Source organism: Antechinus flavipes, chromosome 6, assembly GCF_016432865.1.
Source record: "Antechinus flavipes isolate AdamAnt ecotype Samford, QLD, Australia chromosome 6, AdamAnt_v2, whole genome shotgun sequence".
NCBI lineage: Eukaryota > Metazoa > Chordata > Mammalia > Dasyuromorphia > Dasyuridae > Antechinus > Antechinus flavipes.
This window is the reverse complement of record NC_067403.1, coordinates 193,785,440-193,805,116: the sequence shown is the minus strand read 5'-3', so window position 1 is coordinate 193,805,116 and position 19,677 is coordinate 193,785,440. Positions and strand designations below refer to the sequence as shown.

The 19,677-nt window shown below is 32.6% G+C and overlaps 1 protein-coding gene across 1 annotated transcript in view; it reads left to right on the top strand.

Annotated features, from left to right (window-relative positions):
* Positions 1–19,677, top strand: part of GRK4 (G protein-coupled receptor kinase 4) — a 136,545-nt gene that overhangs the window by 53,216 nt on the left and 63,652 nt on the right. Inside the window, exons 3-5 of the mRNA XM_051966494.1 lie at positions 5,621–5,733; positions 12,771–12,848; positions 18,184–18,284. Coding sequence (XP_051822454.1) covers positions 5,621–5,733; positions 12,771–12,848; positions 18,184–18,284 — 292 coding nt within the window. The remainder of the gene's footprint in view (positions 1–5,620; positions 5,734–12,770; positions 12,849–18,183; positions 18,285–19,677) is intronic.

Below are 19,677 nucleotides of genomic sequence, written 5' to 3'. Positions count from 1 at the left end.
CCAAAGAATATCATGGCTAAATTTCAAAACTATCGCACCAAGGAAAAAAAATCACAAACAGCCAGAAAAAATAATTCAAATACCAAGGAGCTACAATAAGGATCATCCAAGATCTAGAGCTTCCATCTTAAAGGATCGAAGGGCCTGGAATCTGATATTCTAAAAGGCAAAGGAACTTGCAATGCAGCTAAGAATAAAGTACCCTGCTAAACTGAGCATTTTCTTTCAGGGAAGCAGATGGTCATTCAATGAAACAGGTGAATTCCATCAGAGCTAAACAAAAAATTTGACCTCCAAATATAGGACTCAAGAAAAGCATAAAAAGGTAAAAAGAATTCTTGAGAACTATATTTCTGTTATGGGTATACATAGAGAATGCATATATAATTTGATTTTATTCTTATAATATAAAAAAGGAACTAGAGGTAGAAAGGGGATAGTACCAGAAAAAGGGAAAAGTGAAGGTAAAATGAGGGAAATTCCATCTCATGAAAACGCAAAGGAAATATTAGATATATTTGGTTTACACAGAAATTTCTCTCACCTTATTGAAAAGAAGAGTGGAAAGGGAAGGGGTAGGCTAAATAGAAGGGAAAACAGAAATAAATAGTAGGGGAAAGGTTTAAAAAGGGGGGAGGGATTCTAAAGGGGAAGAGTTGCTAAGTGCTCATAAGTTAAATATTGGGGATGAGGGAAAGGTGAAAAGAAAAGGGAAAAGTAGAATTTAAGAATAATAAGATGGCAGGAAATACAAATTTAATAGTTTTAACCATAAATGTGAATGGGGTTAATTCTCCCATAAAGCAGAAGCGTGTTACAGACTGGATTAAAAGCCAAAATCCCACAATATGTTGTTTACAAGAAACACATCTAAAGCAGAGTGATATATACAGAGTAAAGGTGAAAGGCAGGAGCACAATCTATTATGCTTCAGGTGAAGTAAAAAAAGCAGGGTTAGCCATCCTGATCTCAGATCAAATGAAAATAAAAATTGATCTAATTAAAAGAGATAAGGAAAAAAACTCTATCTTGCTAAAGGGTGCCCTAGATAATGAAGCAATATCAATACTAAACATCTATGCACCATGTGGTATAGCTTGGAAATTACTAAAGGAGAAGTTAAGAAAGCTGGAAGAAGAAATATAATAGCAGGAGATCTTAATCTTCCTCTCTCAGAACTAGATAAATCAAACCACAAAATAAATCAGAAAGAAGTTAAAAGAGATAAATAAAATACTAGAGAAGTTAGGTATGGTAGATCTTTGTAGAAAATTGAATGGACTCAGCAAGGAATACACTTTCTTCTCGGCAGTTCAGAACCTATACAAAAATTGACAGTATATTAGGACATAAGGACCTCAAAATCAAATGCAGAAAGGCAGAAATAGTAAATGCATTTTTTTTTTCCAGATCATGATGCAATAAAAATTGCATTCAATAAAAACCAGGGGAAAATAGAACAAAAAGTACTCGGAAACTAAATAATCTCTTCCTAAAGAATGAATGGGTGAAACAGTAAATCATAGATACAAGTAATAATTTCATCCAAGAGAATGTCAATAATGAGACAATGAAGCAAAATGTATGGGTTGCAACTAAAGTGGTAATAAGAGGAAATTTTATATCTAAATGCTTACTTGCATAAAATAGAGAAAGAGAATATCAATGAATTGGGCTTGCAACTAAAAAAGCTAGAAAAAGAGCAAATTTAAAACTCCAATCAAATACTAAACTTGACAATCTAAAAAGGAGAGATTAATAAATTGCAACTAAAAAACTATTGAATTAATAAATAAAACTAAGAGTTGGTTTTATATTTTTCCAATTGTTTAGATCTGACTTTATTTGTGTGGAAAGTGTTTTATAGTTTTGCTTACATAGTTCCTGACCTTCCCTTGGCAGATAGATTCCCAAATATTTTATACCATCAATAATTATTTTAAATGGAATTTCTCTTTGTATCTCTTATGGTTAGATTTTGTAAGTGATGTATAAAAATGTTGATGATTTATGTGGATTTATTTTGTATCCTGCAACTTTGCTAAAGTTATGGATCATTTCTAATAGCTTTTTAGTTGATTCTCTGGGGTTCTTTAATTATACCATCATATCATCTGCAAAGAGTGATAATTTGCTTTCCTCACTATCTACTCTGAATCCTTTAATCTCTTTTTCATCTCTTATTGCCAAAGCTAGCATTTCTAATACATTATTGAATAGCAGTGGTGATAGGGGCAACATTGTTTCACCCCTGATCTTATTGGAAATGGTTCCAGTTTGTCCCCATTACATATGATGCTTAATGATGGTTTTTAATAGATGCTACTTACTATTTTAAGGAAAAGTCCATTTATTCCTATATTCTCTAGTGTTTTTAATTGGAATGGGTGCTAGATTTTATCAAATGCTTTTTCTGCATCTATTGAGATAATCATATGGTTTTTGTTAATTTGGTTATTGATATAGTCAATTATGCTAATAGTTTTCCTAATATCGAACCAGCCCTGAAATTCTGGTATAAATCCTAGTTGGTCATGGTGTATTATCCTGGGGATCATTAGAACCCCTCTTTGCTAATATTTTATTTAAGATTTTTGCATCAATATTCATTAGGGAGACTGGTCTATAGTTTTTTTTCTCTGTTTTTGTCCTCCCTGGTTTAGGTATCAGTACCATATCTGTGTCATAAAGGTAATATGGTAAGAGTCCTTCATTCCCTATTTGGGGATCTATCTGCTAAGGGAAGGTCAGGAACTATGTAAGCAAAACTACAAAACACTTTCCACACAAATAAGGTCAGATCTAAACAATTGGAAAAATATAAAATGCTCTTGGATAGATCAAGCAAATATAATAAAGATGATATTACTAACTAAACTAATCTATTTATTAAATGCTATACCAGTCAAACTCCTAAGAAACTATTTTACTGACCTAGAAAACATAACAACAAAATTCATCTGACAAAAGGTCAAGAATTTGAAGGGAACTAATGGGGGAAAAATCAAATGAGAGTAGCTTAGCTGTAACAGATCTAAAACTATATTTTAAAGCAGCGGTTATCAAAACTATTTGGTACTGGCTAAGAAATAGACTAGTTGATCAGTGGAATATGGTAGATTCACAGGAAAAAATAGTCAATAACTACAGCAATCTAGTGTTTGACAAACCCAAAGACTTTGGGGATAAGAATTCACTATTTGACAAAAACTGCTGGGAAAATTGGAAACTAGTATGGCAAAAACTAGGCATTGACCCATACTTAACAGTGTATAACAAGATAAGGTCAAAATAGGTTCATGATCTAGGCATAAAGAATGATATTATAAATAAATTAAAAGAACATAGGATAGTTTACCTCTCAGACCTGTAGAGGAGGAGGGAATTTGTGACCAAAAAAGAACTAGGGATCATTATTGATCACAAAATAGATAATTTTTATTATATTAATTTTAAAAGTTTCTGTAAAAACAGAACTAATGCAGACAGGGTTAGAAGGAAAGCAATAAACTAGGAAAATATTTTTCTATTCAAAGGTTCTGATAAAGATCTCATTTCCAAAATATGTAGAGATCAAGCCATTCTACAATTGATAAATGGTCAAAGGATATGAACAATTTTCAGATGAAGAAATTGAAACTTTCTAGTCATATGAAAAGATGCTGCAAATCACTATTGATCAGAGAAATGCAAATGAAGATAATTCTGAGATACCACTACACACCTCTCAAATTGGCTATGATGACAGGAAAAGATGATGGATTTTGGAAGGGATATCGGAAAATTGGGACACTGATGCATTGTTGGTGGAACTGTGAATATATCCAGCCATTCTGAAGGGCATTTTGGAACTATGTTCAAAAAGTTATCAAACTGCATACCCTTTGACCCAGCAATGTTTTTACTGGGCTTATATCCCAAAGAGATCTTAAAGGAGGGAAAGGGACTCACATGTCCAAAAATGTTTATGGCAGCCCTTTTGGTGGTGGCTAGAAACTGGAAATTGAATGGGTGCCCATCAATTGGAGAATGGCTGAATAAATAATGGTATATAAGTGTTGCGGAATAGTGTTGTTCTGGAAGAAACAACCAGCAGGATAATTTCAGAGAGGCCTGGAGAGACTTACATGACCTGATGCTAAGTGAAATGAGCAGAATTAGGAGATCATTATACATAACAACAATAAGACTATACAATGAACAGTTCTGATGGATATGGCTTTCTTCAACAATAAATTGATTCAGGTCGGTTCCAATTGTTCAATAATGAAGAGAGCCATCTACACCCAGGGAGAGGACAGTGGGAACTGAGTGTGGATTACAACATAGCATTTTCACTCTTTTGTTGTTGTTCGCTTGTATTTTTGTTTTCCTTCTCAGGTTTTTTTTCTTTCTAGATCCGATTTTTATTGTGCTGCAAGATAACTGTGGATATGTATACATATATTGGATTTAACATACATTTTAACATGTATTGGACTACCTTGCCATCTAGGGGAAGGGGTGCAAGGAAGGAGGGAACAAGTTAGAATAGAAAGTTTTGCAAGGGTCAGTGTTGAAAAATTACCCATGCATATGTTTTGTAAATAAAAAGCTATAAAAAAAGAAGAAGAAATAAATGATAATCAGATATAATAGATTCACTCTTCTTAGTAATGCAATAATCCAAGATAATTCCAATACATTTGGGATGGAAAATGCCATCCATGTCCCGAGAGAGAACTATGAAGACTTGAGTATAGAGTGAAGCATACTGGTTTCACCTTTTCTTTGTTCACTTTGTCTTTCTCGTCAGTTTTTCCTTTTGTTCTGATTTTCCTTTTACAACATGACTAATATGGAAATGTGTTTTAAAATAATTATACATGTATAAGCTACATCAGATTGCTTGCTCTCCAGGAGAGAGAAAGATGAGGGAGGAAGAAAAAGATTTAGAATTCAAAATGTTACAAAAACGAATATAAAAACTATTTTACATATAATTGGAAAAATGAATACTATTGAAATTTTTAGAAAAGAATATAATAATATAAAAGAATATTTTTATTCTTTTACTTTTATTCAATTACTTTATTAAACAAAAACTTTTTTTTTTAAGTTTTTGCTTTCTCCCTTTCTACCCCCTTAACCCCATCCCCAACTCTGCTTTCTTCTTCTTTTTTTCTTTTTTTTTCTTTTTTTTTTCTTTTTTTTTTTTTTTGCTGAGGCAATTGGGGTTAAGTGACATTAGGATCACAGAGCCATGAAGTGGTAAGTGACTGAAGCCAGATTTGAATTCAGGTCCTCCTGACTTCAGGGCTGGTGCACCAACTAGTGTCTCACCCCCAACTCTCTTTCAAATACAGGTTTCTTTCAGTGGTAGAATGAATTGATGTGGGAAGAAAGCAAAGCTGCCATAAGATACTTCTTCTGGACTATTTTTGCTCTCCCTGTTGCTGGCATTTGAAATATTTGTTCATGAGGATGAACATTTTATTTTCTATATAAAAACTAGTGAGTGCAATTCTATTAAAGCTGCATATAATGTTTTGATTTTCACTGTGTCATGTGTAAACTAAAATTGAAAAAATCACTTTACAGTTTCGAATAGTGATTGTTTCTCTTTTCTTTTCATATTTAGAACAGGATTATAATAGTCTCTGTGACAAACAGCCCATCGGAAGACTACTTTTCAGGCAGTTCTGTGATACAAAGCTTGATCTAAAGAAATGCATTGAATTTCTGGATGCAGTGGTAAGCAATTTACATAATTTACTTTGATTGCATAGTTGCATTTTTGTAAAAGATAATAGGAATATACTATAAAAGAAAGTAAATTACTTCCAGTTATTCTTAAATTTATTTGAGCCATGATATAAGAATGAATGAACCAGTTTTCTTGATATCAAATTGTCATGATAAAGCAATTTCTTGTGTGTAAAATTGTAATATACTTAGCATTAAAGTTTATATTTTAATATATTCCAAGTAACATCCCTTCTAGATAGCTTTTAAGTGGAGTATTAGTTTTTTATTTTTAGTATATTGATTTGATTTGGAGAGAAATTGAAATTCTAAGAAGTGTTCTTTTGACTATCTGAAAAGTATCTTTTCATTTCCCATCATCCTCTTATATACTGAGTCAAAAGGATATGGAAGACAATATAAGAAAAGGCCCAATCAAGTTGAACAGAATTTTCTACTTTTTAAGAGATGTCTTTGTACTCTTATTCCTTGTTTCATAATTTCTGTGGTTGTCCTTTTGTGCAGACAAGTTCTGATTCATGTGGTCCAGTAGTTCAGGGTTGGGATCAGATTGAAATGAGACTTGTAGACAGTATAACCTTTAGCAAAAGAAAGTTTACTCAGAAATCATATGAAAAGGATATTCAGTAAAGAAAGAGAATTGGTTCATTGGGGCATATTTCCTCCACATTTTACAATATAGTCAGTGTGTTGATAAAGTGTTAACTTTTCATTGGGAAATTGATTAAACCTAAGGAATCCTGAGAACAAGTATATAGTGCTTTAATATCTTAGGTAATGATAAAGTTAGATGAACAGTTGAAGCCTTATTTCCCTCAACTAATTAACTTTAAATCTTTTTAGGGGAAAACCATCCTTTTTTCGCTTTTTAAAAATAATAATAGTTTTTTATTTTTCAAAATTCATACAAAGATAGTTTTTAATATTTTCTCTTACACAAGATTTTGTAATCTTACACAAGAATTTTCCAATTCTTTCTTCTTCTCTTCTCTTCTCCCGCTCTGGACAGCAAGTAATCCAACATAAGTTGAACATGTGCAATTCTTCTAAGCATTTTTCTACCTTTATCATGCTGCATAAGAAAAATCAGATCAAATGGAAAAGAAATGAGAGAAAAAAACAAGCAAGCAAACAACAAAAAGATGAAAATACTATGTGGTGGTCCATATTCATTCCCCATAGTCCTCTTTCTGCATGCAAATGCCTCTCCATCACAAGTCTGTTGGAATCAGCTTGAATCACTTCCTTGTTTAAAAGAGCCACGTCCATTAGAGTTGATCAGCTATAATCTTGTTGCTATGTATAATGTTCTCTTGGTTCTACTCACTTCACTTAGCATCAGTCTCTCCAAGCCGCTCTAAAATTATCCTTCTAATCATTTCTTATAGAACAGTAATATTCCATAACATTCATATACCACAACTTATTCAGCCATTCCCCAACTGATGAGCATCTACTGAGTTTCCATTTTCTTGCCACTACAAAAGGGTTTGCCATAAACTTCTTTGCACATATGAATCCTTTTCCCTTTTTTTATGATCTCTTTGTGGTACAGACCCAGTAGAGACACTGCTGGATCAAAGGGTATATAGTTTGATAACTCTTTGGGCATAGTTCCAAATTGCTCTCCACCAATAATATATTAATGTCCCAGTTTTCCCATATCCCCGCCAACATTTATCATTATCTTTTTCTGTCATCTTAGCCACTTTGAAAGATGTGATGTGGTAGTTCAGAGTTGTCTGAATTTGCATTTCTCTAATCAATAGTGATATAGAACATTTTTTCATATGCCTATAAGTGGTTTTAATTTCTTCATCTGAAAACTGTTCATATCTTTTGACTATTTATCAATTAGAGAATGGCTTAAATTCTAAAAAACTTGAGTCAATTTTCTATATATTTTAGAAATAAAGTGTTTATCAGAAACCTTGGATATACAATTTTTTCCCCCGTTTTCTGCTTCCCTTCTAATCTTGGCTGCATTGGTTTGGTTTGTACAAAACCTTTTTAATTTATGTAATCAAAATTATCCATTTTGTTTTTTATAATGTTCTCTAAATCTTCTTTGGCCATAAATTCCTTCCTTCACCTCAGATCTGAGAGGTAAAATATCCCTTGTTCTCCTAATTTGCTTCTAGTATCACCCTTTATATCCATGAACCCATTTCGATCTTATCTTAGTATAGGATGTTAGATGTTGGTCAATGTTTAGTTTTTTTCATGCTGTTTTCCAGTTTTCCCAGCAATTCTTATTATGAGTCTTATCCAAGAAGCTGGAGTCTGGAAAACCATTCTTCTTGCAGGAATCTTCCAATCTTCTAAACCAAGTATAGCAAATTTCTAATTTGGAATATGACCTAACCCTAACCCTACCCAACCCATTTGGATTAGTAGTAATAATAAGTTATATCTTACACATATAAAGAAATTCTAGTTTTCTACTCATATTTGAGTACTCATTAAAAAACAGAAGATTTCAAAACTATTAAACTTACTTGTATGGGACTAAGAATTGGAAGTTTATGGGTAACCCTTCAGGAGCAGTTGCCTAAAGTACTCTCTTCAATTTGTATAATGCATGCAAAATTGTTTCTGTGTGCCCTAGTATTAACTAAATATTTATTGAATTTCTCCTATATGTAGTGAAATGTATGGTCTTCCTTAGAGCCAGATTCTTAGCTTAGAATTACATTGATTTAAAATTGTTATACTTTTGGAGTAACAGTAAACTACTGTTCTAGTATTTTCCTTTTGGCTGAAACTCTGGATGCTCTTACTCAGCCGTACTTTCTCACTAGAGCACTTTACATTCCACTGGGTGTCTGCCAGAGACCCTGTCAAGTTTTGTCAGAAATTTCAAACCAAGTAGTAAGGGGAAAGCATTATCTATATATATGAGAGAGAGAGAGATATCAAAACTTGTCCAATTAACTCAAAGAAGATTAAAATTGAACTGATTCCAGTATACAGTGAGTATACAGAGTACATTTTACATAAATAGTTTCTTGGTAGGTATGGGGGTTACAGAAGAAGTATAAGATTTGATTAGTGCCTTGAAGGAGTTCACAATCTACTTAGAGAGAAGGACTAAGAAATATGAAACTACACATGATAAGACCTATTTCAAATTGACTAAAAGTCAAAATGAATAACCAGTTTTCCATGGAAACTAATTAGATCTTAGATAATAGCATTAAGTGTTCAAGTCAAGGATGATGATTCTCTTAATACTGGTCTCTATACATAGAATGTATTGTATTAGGAGGGGCTTTGACAATCTTTACTGTATTCAAGAAAAGTCCAGGAGGATGGTGAAGAAAATTCAAGATAGACAGATGAGCATTAAGTGAAGGAAATGAATGTTTAACCTGGAAAAGAGTTAAATAAGACATAATGCAATTTTAAATCATTTAAATAGTGACATAGAATAGACCTATTCTAGTTGACACTAGAGAGGAAAAAGTGGCCAATGGGGAAAATAATACTAACAAACTTTATATGTGTTTCAGTGCCTAAAAAGTACTTGCCATTCATTCTTATTTGGTACTCATAATTATCCGGGAAATAGGTCCTAAAGGTATTACTGTTCTATTTTACAGATGAGGAAACTAAGACTTAATATAAATTCTTAAGTCTAGAACTAATTCTCCCATACAATATTGTTTCAGAAAATTACAAGGGAGCAGATTTCACTTTAATTAAGAGCTTCCGAATAATCAAAGCTGTGTGAAAGTGGAATGAACTGAACTACTTTGGGGAGTAGTTAGCTCCCAGGTACCAAAAGTGTTCAAGCAGAGAGTAGGGACAGTTTGTTGGAATGTTGTAGATGGGCTCCCTCCAACAAGAGATTAATCTATTGATTTATCTATCTATTTATTTACAGGATCATAGGTGTAGAGCTGCAGATGACATAGCTAGCCCCTTTCTTTAAGGTGAAGGGAAGTGAGGCCCAGAAAAGTGAAAGAGTTGACTGGTGGTCACACATATAGTCAGTGGCAGTACAAGGTCTCTTTGATGCCATAGGAACATTCTTTCCCTTCCATCAACTGCTGCCTCCTTCAGAGTAGTGGAATGAATCTCCTTGAATACAGAGAGTAACCTAATATAAAATCATAAAGATCAGAGTTGGAAAGGAGCCTTATTGTTCATTTGATTCAGTTTCTTCCCCTGACCAACCCTACCCCTCCCAAAAGCAGGAATTACATCCATAAATTTCTGTAAAAGTGATCTTTCAGCTTTTGCTTTCATACATCTTGTGATAGGAAACTCATTATTTCAAAAAATGCAATCCATTCAGTTTATATTATCATGAGGCAGCCTGAAGGAATGGAGAGTCATCCAGAACCAGGAAAATCTGGCTTCAAGTCCCTCCTTCAATAAAACTTGATTTATGATTTTGAGCAAGTCACTTAGCTCTGGGCGCTTTGAACTACTCTAAAAGACTCAGTTTCAGAAAAGATGTTGATCTGCAGTGATAAATATAATTTCTTCCCTTTAGAATCCCTCTTTATAGTTTTTTTTTCTTTCTACAGTCCCTTCCGGCTCTAGGATTTGAAGTCTTTGAATAGCAAATAATTCAGTAGAAATCAGAATATATTAGTAATTGTTACTAAGATGATAGCCCACATTTCACTTCTTTCTTATAGAGAAGCCGATAACTTAGGGAGTGATTCTAGATATGGGGCTAGATGATCCTTTAATTTACTCTTACCTCAGTAGATAGACAGGTGAATCATAGATTTTATTTAAAGATCATTAGGACAACTTTAATGCTTTGTTTGCAAATCATTAGGAATTTTGAAGTAGGTAATTTAATCTCTATAATTACATTTTAGATTTGATTTCCTTCATCTAATCAATTTCATTGAGTACTTCCCATAAGAGGCCTTGTACATTGAGGAAAGGGGTATAAAAGTAAATAAAGCATAGCTCCTTTCTTTATGGGGATTTTCATCAACTAATTTGGTATTAGAAAAGGAGGGAAAACAACAAAGCATTTTCACTCTTTCTGTTGTTTGCTTGCATTTTTGTTTTCTTTCTCAGGCTTTTTTTTTTCCTTATTGAACCAGTTTTTCTTGTGCAGCAAAATAACTGTATAAATATGTATACATATATTGGATTAACATGTATTTTAACATATTTAACATGTATTGGACTACCTGCCATCTGGGGGGAGGGAAAGGAGGGGAAAATTTGGAACAGAAGGTTTTTCATGGGTCAGTGTTGAAAAAATTACCCATGCATATTTTTTGTAAAAATAATAATAATAATAATAAAATACAAAGAAAAGGGGGGGGGGGAGAGGGAACTTTGCCAAAAGGTTATCATTCAGCTAGGAACACAACAACAACAATTTAATAGGATTTATTAAATATGCTTAGTGGTGCGCCTCTGTCATGTTTAAGGGCTAAGTCTTATGATATAGTCTACTAGGCATAGAAGTGAATGTTAACCTTTGGAATTCCCCCTACTCAGCCATGTATGTTTCTTTGAGTTTTTCAGGTTACCACCTCTTTTTATGGTAGGGGTTGTATTCACAATCAAATCAGTATTTAAGTATTATTGTCAGTTTTTATTATACTGTTCTAGGGGTGAGGATGGGGGGAAGGAAGGGAAAAACTTGGAACACAAGGTTTTGCAAGGATGAATGTTGAAAATTATCTATCCATATATTTTGAAAATGAAAAGCTTTAATAATAAAAAATACTTTAAAATGCAAAAAGCTCTTTACAGATATTATCTTATTTAATCCATTGAACAATTCTTTGAAGGAAGTACTATAGGTATTTGGTTTTTGGATGAGGAAATTAAGACTTGGAGAAATTAATGAATTGCCCAGTGTGACACAGGTAGTGAAGTCACATTTTGAATATGAACAGAGGGAGTTCAGCTGCCCTGATAATGATAATATGGCAAAGATAATTATTTTAGAAGAAAGAATTTTAGGAGAAATGTTTGCCTGTAAACTGCAGTCTCTAAAATTCTCTTATCTAGGGTAGATTATAATGGATTATCATTTATTGTCTCTCAGCATAAAGGCTTAAAAATCATCTTTTGAGTGACAAATAATATGGGTAAAATAATTTCAAAGATTTTTTCTCCTCCTTTTTAAATTCCTCTCTGCTTTGGAGTAATTTTCATTCTTACTTTATCCAGGTACATGTGGTGTCAACCAAAAGATTGCTTAACTTTCACAGTAGGAATAAATATAGGGAGAAAAAGTCAAATGAATTTTTCTTTAGTCACCTTTATTTATATAAAATGAGACCCTTTTTTCCCCAAAGACTGATGGTAATCTAAAAATTGTTGGTTGAGAAATAGAGATTTAGTTTTAATTCTTAAAATATGTTTATTCATATATGTCTTAAAAACTGAACAAATATAAAATGAAACTCTTTTTATATGATCTTCAAAACCTAATTCATTATAACAGCTTATATGCCTAAGCTATTCAATTTTTTAAAATGTTGTTTTATCTAGTTTATTGCTCTCATATGAAAGTATAGCATAGAGAGAATTTAGGAAAACAGAGCATTAGCTAATACCTAACTATCTTAATAACTGATAATCTTTCCTTAAGTCAACTTTCCTTCACTGTAAAATGAGATTCGACTAAATGATCTCTTTAGACCACACCCAAATCTAAAGTTTACATGAGTGTAAGCTTAATAATAAGTCCCATTAGTAAAAAAAAAAAAAAAACAAAACTGGAGATTTTCTGAATTGTGTCATGAGACAAGTGAGCAATTTACTGTAGTAGGGAGTGGGCAATAGGTGGATCATAACTTTGTAAGATAGGGCTACAGGAAAGAACCAGAATGCATTAGGAAATTTTGAAAGGAAGAGATGGCTTTAAGAGAAGTAATAAAATAAAGGAATTAAAGAAAGCTTCACTGAGTCCAGTAATTAGTCATACAGTTTAGTTTGAATCATTTGTTTTATATGTAGATATATATTTGATTTTGGTTTTAATTTGCTTAATGTATAAAGATAGACTTTCCCTCCATTTTTTTTTTCCCTAGGCAGAATATGAGGTGGCTTCAGATGAAAATCGAAGAGAGACTGCTTTGAAGGTTTTAGACACATACTTCAACAATGGGGTATGTTATATTCTCAAGCTGGTAATTATAACTTGTAATTCTTCAGACTTAACCTTAAGACATCTTAGTTTCCATTAAGCATGTTAAAATGCAAAATGTATAAAATTAATATTATGTCAACATTATTAATTTGCTTTTTCCTTTGATTAAAGGAAAATGTTAGAAGAAAATTGTTCCTCAAATTGAATAAATTGTTAATTTTTTAATTGTCCTCCAATTCTAATTTTGATTCACTAGAATCTAAGAATAAACATAACTTTTATTGAGTCATTATTCATAGATAATTTCATGTTTTATGCATTACTTTATCCTGTTCTTGTAGGTTAGCTTTTCTTTTTCTTTGTCTATGGCATAGTTCCCCTAGAATGACTTTGTCAGGCTAAAAAAGTGCTACCTGATATAACAACCACAATTGTTATGTACATAAATTTGTTCTTGTTGTTTCAGCCATATACAAGTCTTTGTAAATCCATTTAGGTTTTTCCTGGCAAAGGCACTGTTTGCTTCTCTAATTCATTTTATAGATGAGGAAACTGAGGCAAACAGGAGTAAGTGACTTATCCAGGGTCACACAGCTAGTCATTTTCTGAGGCCAGATTTGAACTCAGAGTTTGTCTTGACTCCACACCTGGCACTTTATCCCCTATATAAATTTAGCATCTAATAATTAGGTAAATAAACATCATGGTTCCCATAATCCCATAATGCTTTGGGGATTTCCAAGGTCTTTTATTGGAATAATCCTATAAAGTAGATAGTCTAAGTGTTCTTAAACCTATTTCACAAATAAGAGAGCTGAGATTCAGAGGTGAAGTGATACTGTAATAAGTCCTATTGGTGGGCCAGATTGCATTGCCTTCCTGTGGAGTTATGGCTATTGTCATAAAAGTAAGAAAACCAAGTCTTGGAGAGATTCATTGACTTGTCTGAAGTCAAACAGTGACAGGACTAGAAACTCTTGTAGACCTTCTGGCTCTCCATCCACTATTCTTTCCTGCTACACAGTGAGTGACCATTGTCCCCAAGGGGTGCGTGATTGGTGACAAAATCAGTGAGGACAAAGGCTTTAGAAGTTAATAGGAGGGCCTTCATGTTATGATTTGGGAAGACTTCTCAGAGGTAGCAGATGAAGTGAGAAGGAGCTGGGGAAAAGTGGAAGAAGGGGACTCTGGAAAGGAAGAAGATGTAAACAAAAGCATAAACACAGATGAGATGAGAATATTTATGATATTAGTTCTTGAGTTTTCCTAGTGGTATTAGGGTTCAAAAGACAGGTTGAGGCCTGATTATGAAGGTATTTGAATGACAAACTAAGAAGTTTAGGGTTTTTTTTTTTTTAAGTAGTTTGATAATGTGGTAAGAATTGAAGCAATGACACTTTTAAAGAGTCATTATGATCATCTAAGTAGGAAGTAATAAGGGAGATTGTGACTGAGTGTGTAGAAAGAAGGGGATGAATGAAAAAGATGTCACACAGGTAAAAAATGACAAGATGTGACCACTAATTGTATATTTGTGGTGAGGGAAAATGATATGAGTATGATACTAGTTATAAAACTGGTTGACTTCACAGATGGTGATGCAACAAACTAAATTTACCCAGTTAGGAAACTGTAAAATAACTTAGACCAGAAGACATGAGGGCAATGAAATTAGAGAGGAAAGGATGAATTTAAGAAATAGCGAGGAAGCAGAAAAGCATGTATGTTGAATTAATGCATTATAATTAACACACATTGATTAAATATTTACATTATTTTTTAGTTCACATCAATTTTAAAATCATTCATATCTTTAGAGAGATTACTCATCTCACTGTCAATGTCAGTATACCACAGAAATGATTGAAAGAATAAAAGTTTTCCCTTGTTTCAGTTTATACTTTTGTCATTTGAAATTAAATTGAAAACTTTTTTACATAAAATATATTATGTTGAAAATAAAGCAATGTAATATAGCTTATCTTCCTCCTTATTTGGTTCTTCTAATTAAACTAGTATTTTAAATAAGTGTGCTATTTATGAAGAAAAAACTGAAACCTCATTATAACGCAATCATTGGGGGTCTTGTTACAGAACCCACTTACTGGTAAAATAAGTAATCGCACTATATATTATGATTAAATTCTTTTGACATTTCAGAAATGAACCCCCATCGAGATATAAGAATAGATTATATCAGAGTAACTGTCTTTCCTTTTTCTGAGAGGGCTACTAACCTAGTAATGCTATATATAGTTTTAGCAAAGCATTTGAGGAAGTTTATTGCACTATTCTTGTAGAAATAATAGATTTAAGCCACCTGGTAGTTCATTTAGATGAATTCAGAGCTGTTTAAACAGCTGGACTCAAAGAGTAGCTGTTAATGGTTTGCTGTCATCTTGAAAGGAGGAAAACCTTAGAGTGTCCCAGGATTGTAGGTTTGACCCTGTGTCATTTGTATTAATGACTTAGATAAAGTTATATATGACATGTATAAAATTTGCAGAAGACAGCTGTGTAATATATTGCATAATAGTTAAAAACCAAAAAGATTTTGAGAAGCTAGAACTACAATAAGGTAAATTTAATAGAGGAAATGTAAAGTCTAACACTTAACTAAAAAAATCAACTTCAAAGTGGAGGTATTTGGTAGTGGAGGCAGAAAGGGAAGAATAGTTCTTAGTCTTAAAAAGATCTAGGGATTTTAATATGTTATCAATTCAGTAGGTCAGTGGTATGATGTCTGTCAAATAAACTAATGCTGCCATGTACTACATTGAGTAGCACAACCCCTATAAAATTAGGTGAGAGTCCCAGATTATACTGTTGTTAGGTGAACCATATTTGGAGGTCACTTCTGAATGTCACAGTTTAGCAAGGATTTTGACGTGATATAGAAAAGAACAGCCAGAATAATAGAGCCAAATGATAATCAGTCAAAAGAATTGGAGCTGTATTTAGCTTGGAGAAGAGAGGAATCAGGGAGAGCATAAGAACTATCTTTATATAGGTGAAGGATTTTAATGTGGAAAAGAGGCTTGTCTTGTACTGTTCATTCCCATAAAGCAGAATCAGAAGCATTGGTTAGAGCTGAAAAAAAGAAAAGTTTAGCTTCAAAAGTAGAATAGATTGCCTCAGGATACAGTGGGTTATGTCCTACTGGAAAATTTCAGAATGTCTAGATGACCATTTACAGTGTTAATTTGTTGTGGGGTTTCTTCTTGCAGCTATTAGTTGGATTAAAAAGCTTCTAAAATGACATCACTCTGGCAATTTGTTTTTTATCTTGCTCAGATCTCTTGCTGATTGAGTTCTTCCTAAATTCTACTCTCTAGTCAGATTCCATTATATTACTTTGGATATTTTTTTTTTCTTATGGATACCTTTAACACTTCACAAGATCTTTGTTTTTGTCGATGTAAAACTTCTATTCAAACCTTGGCAAATTACAACCTCTTTACATCATAGTAAATCTTTATTGGTTGCTTTAGCCAATAAAATTCATTTGTTGAGTGAAGACCAACTTTCTGGTAATGAGCCAGTTTATATTTAGGTAAGCTGGTCATTTGAAAATGACATAGTTCATCACTAGGCTTATTCAAACAGCTTTTCCAACTTGAGAGGATTGCCTGAGCTTGATTTCTGTAAAAATATGCTTCAAAGACTCACAGCAATCACTTCCATCACTCATCAGTGTTATGGCCATTATGAAAGATTCTTAAGTATTAGGTGGTCAGAAAGTTGATTTTAAAATTAGATTGCACTAGAATACGAGCATATGTTAAAAATTCATGAAAATTATTGCTTTAGTCATGAAGCAATGGTGCAATACCAATAATAATCTATCCTTAGCCTTTACTGTAAAGGGACTATCCAGAGGACAAGTTGTTCCAGCTGTCGATGTTCAGCTTCTTTCTCCAAGAATAAGAAAACAGTTTGGTATATATCCAGTCACCTGTGGACAAATCTTTGATGAGCTTCTAGGATAAGATATAAATTCTTTTGAGCACTTAAAATCTTTCACAGTTTGACACCCCAGCCTTTAATAAGCCTTTTCAGCCTTATTAACCTTTATCTCCTCATGCTTTATAGATAGTCATCCATATTTAATGATATTTATGACTTTATCTTTGTACTATTGGCTGTCCCCTGTACCTGGAGTATCCTTACCCCTCACCTCCATCTTTTCAAGGTAATTTAATAATTTAAAATTTTAAATATACTCATTTAATTTAAAAACAAATCTATGCATCCATTTTTGACAGCTCTTCATATTTGTCTGAGAGCCAGCAATATCTCTTTTTTAATTTCTGAAGCAAATATATATTCATGGAGTTTTTAACTATTGTTTTTTGTTGTCTCTATGAATAAATTTCTGTAAGACTTCCTTTTTAATGTTAACATTACATTATCTTTTGCAGTTGAATTTTTGATCAGGCTTAAGGAATGTGCAACTTGTGCTTTCAAAAAAAACATAAAGCTTATGAGAGAATAACATTGATGGATAGAATTAAAGAAAGATATCAAGAGAAATTCCTAAAAATTTGTGTGCGTGTATATATATGTATACACATTCATGTAGAAATACTTTCTTAATTTAATTTTATTTAATAATAACTTTGTATTGACAGAATCCATGCCAGGATAATTTTTACACAGCATTATCCCTTGCAATCACTTATGTTTCGTTTTTTTTTTCCCCTCTCTCCCTCCTCCCCCCCCCCCATGTAGAAATACTTTCAATACTATTTTAGTTTTCCAAATACATGACTTTTCAGCATTCATTTTCATAAGACTTTGTGTTGCAAAATTTTCTTTCTCCCTTTCCCCTAGACAGCAAACAATCTGATATAGGTTAAATATGTGCAGTCTTTTAAAACATATTTCCATGTTTATCATGTTGATACACAGGCATTAGTGAATAATTTTTAGAATTATGTAAACAGTTTGTCCCCATAAAAGATAATTAACATATACTGAACTGTTTCACATTTTTCGAGTACTAATTATTCATATTTATTGAGTGTTACACATTTTTCTTTTTATTAGTTATACTTTTTTTTGACTTTGCAGTTTAAAATTTCTGTTTTGAGTTATAAAAACAACTTTTTTAGCTAATTTTCACAACAGTAAGAATCAGAATATATTTTAAAATAGTTAATTGGAACTGTTTTTATGTTTTTAGTTTTAGTTATGTATAAATCTATATTTTGCTAAAATTGAAATTAAGTCTCTATGATCATCAGTTAATTTGATTAACCTTTTCCCCTTCCTTCCTTGACAAGTTTTGCTAGTAAAGGGTTTATTTTATTTTTATTAATTGTGCTAATGTATTTTGTTTGTCTTATGTGAAGTCTGCTGCCCATTTACCAGAAATACCTCAGGATATAATGAAAGAATGTAAAGAGAGGCTGGAGCAGAGCCCTTGCAAAGAGCTTTTTAAAGACTGTACTAGGTAAGTGGTGAATGAACAACACTGTAATATTAACAAAAATTGTAAAATATTATATTACTTTGACCAAATGTTGAGGTAACTTTTTTTTTTCCAGCTGTCGCTTAAAAAAAAACAAAACCCTCTTGACAAATATTATCAGGATATTTTCAAAATTAAGATAACATTTCCTAGTCAGTTTACTTTTAAGTGAAAGCAAATAGGCTCAAAAGTAAGAGCAAATAAATAATGAACTAAAGAATTATGAGTTGAACTAAAATGTCCTATGATTTATGTTGCTTCAATATTCTGCCTGTTCTTTATCCCAGCATTTTATTCTTAAGCTTGAAAATAACTTATTAATTAAATGTAAACTTCCCTGAAAACATCATTTTTCTGGAACCTCGAATGAATTAATCCCTTTGCATGTGTGGAAAAAACAATGACCAACTTCTAAGGTAACAGAGGCTCAAATCATATAGGACTTTGTGGATTGGTCTTAAGATCTAGAAGCATTATGGAAATATGCAAATTGCAATAGCCCGGATCTCATCAATCTGGGCCCCTAGGGAGTTTTTGTATTAACCTCAGTTGAAGTTTTCCTAGATTTTACAATCCTTTAGTGCTTATGGTTCATTATCATGTAGCATTTCTAAAATCCTTTTACATTAAAAATGTAAAATGCTTTTTCATCTATACTTCAAGATCTTCCTAATAGCTTTCTGTGGTTGTTGGAAGGATAGCATTAGCCTTATGTCACTGATGAATATTAGATGTAATGTCAACAGAATCGTACAACTATTTGGAGATACTTCCAATACCAGAACTTATAAGTAATAGTCACTAAAAGTTCCTCTTGTCATGATATTCATAACCTGGAATCCACCCCAACAGATCTGTGAATTTGGATGAGAAAATAAATTATATCTTTATTTTCAGTTCTCTCTCTGTGGATGCTTTAAAATAAGGCAGACACATATGATTGAAAGGATGAGAGGTCTTATGACTTATGTCCACAGAGTGAATCCCTTTGTCAATTAAATATAAATCCTTCTGTATATCTAGGATTTTGGTCAACCGTGTTTGTGGGAAAAGAAGTTTAGAATATTAGTTCTTCAGTAGACCAGACATTGTGATACTATGGCCACTGCTATTGTCTTTCCTGGTTAGAAGTATTTAAATCACCTTTGCCTGTCATCCTATTTTATTTAAGGACTGGATGGGATAGAGATAGGGGTAGGGATTTGATTTGTGACTTCTGATACAGGAAATTCCAGGGAGAAGAAATTAAAATTCCTGCTACAATTCACAAACTTAACATTTCCTGGAGCATTGAGTGTTAAGGGACTTGCCCAGGTTCTCAACGCTAGCATGTATCAGAGATTGAACCCAGGATTTTTTAGCTTCAAGATCAGTT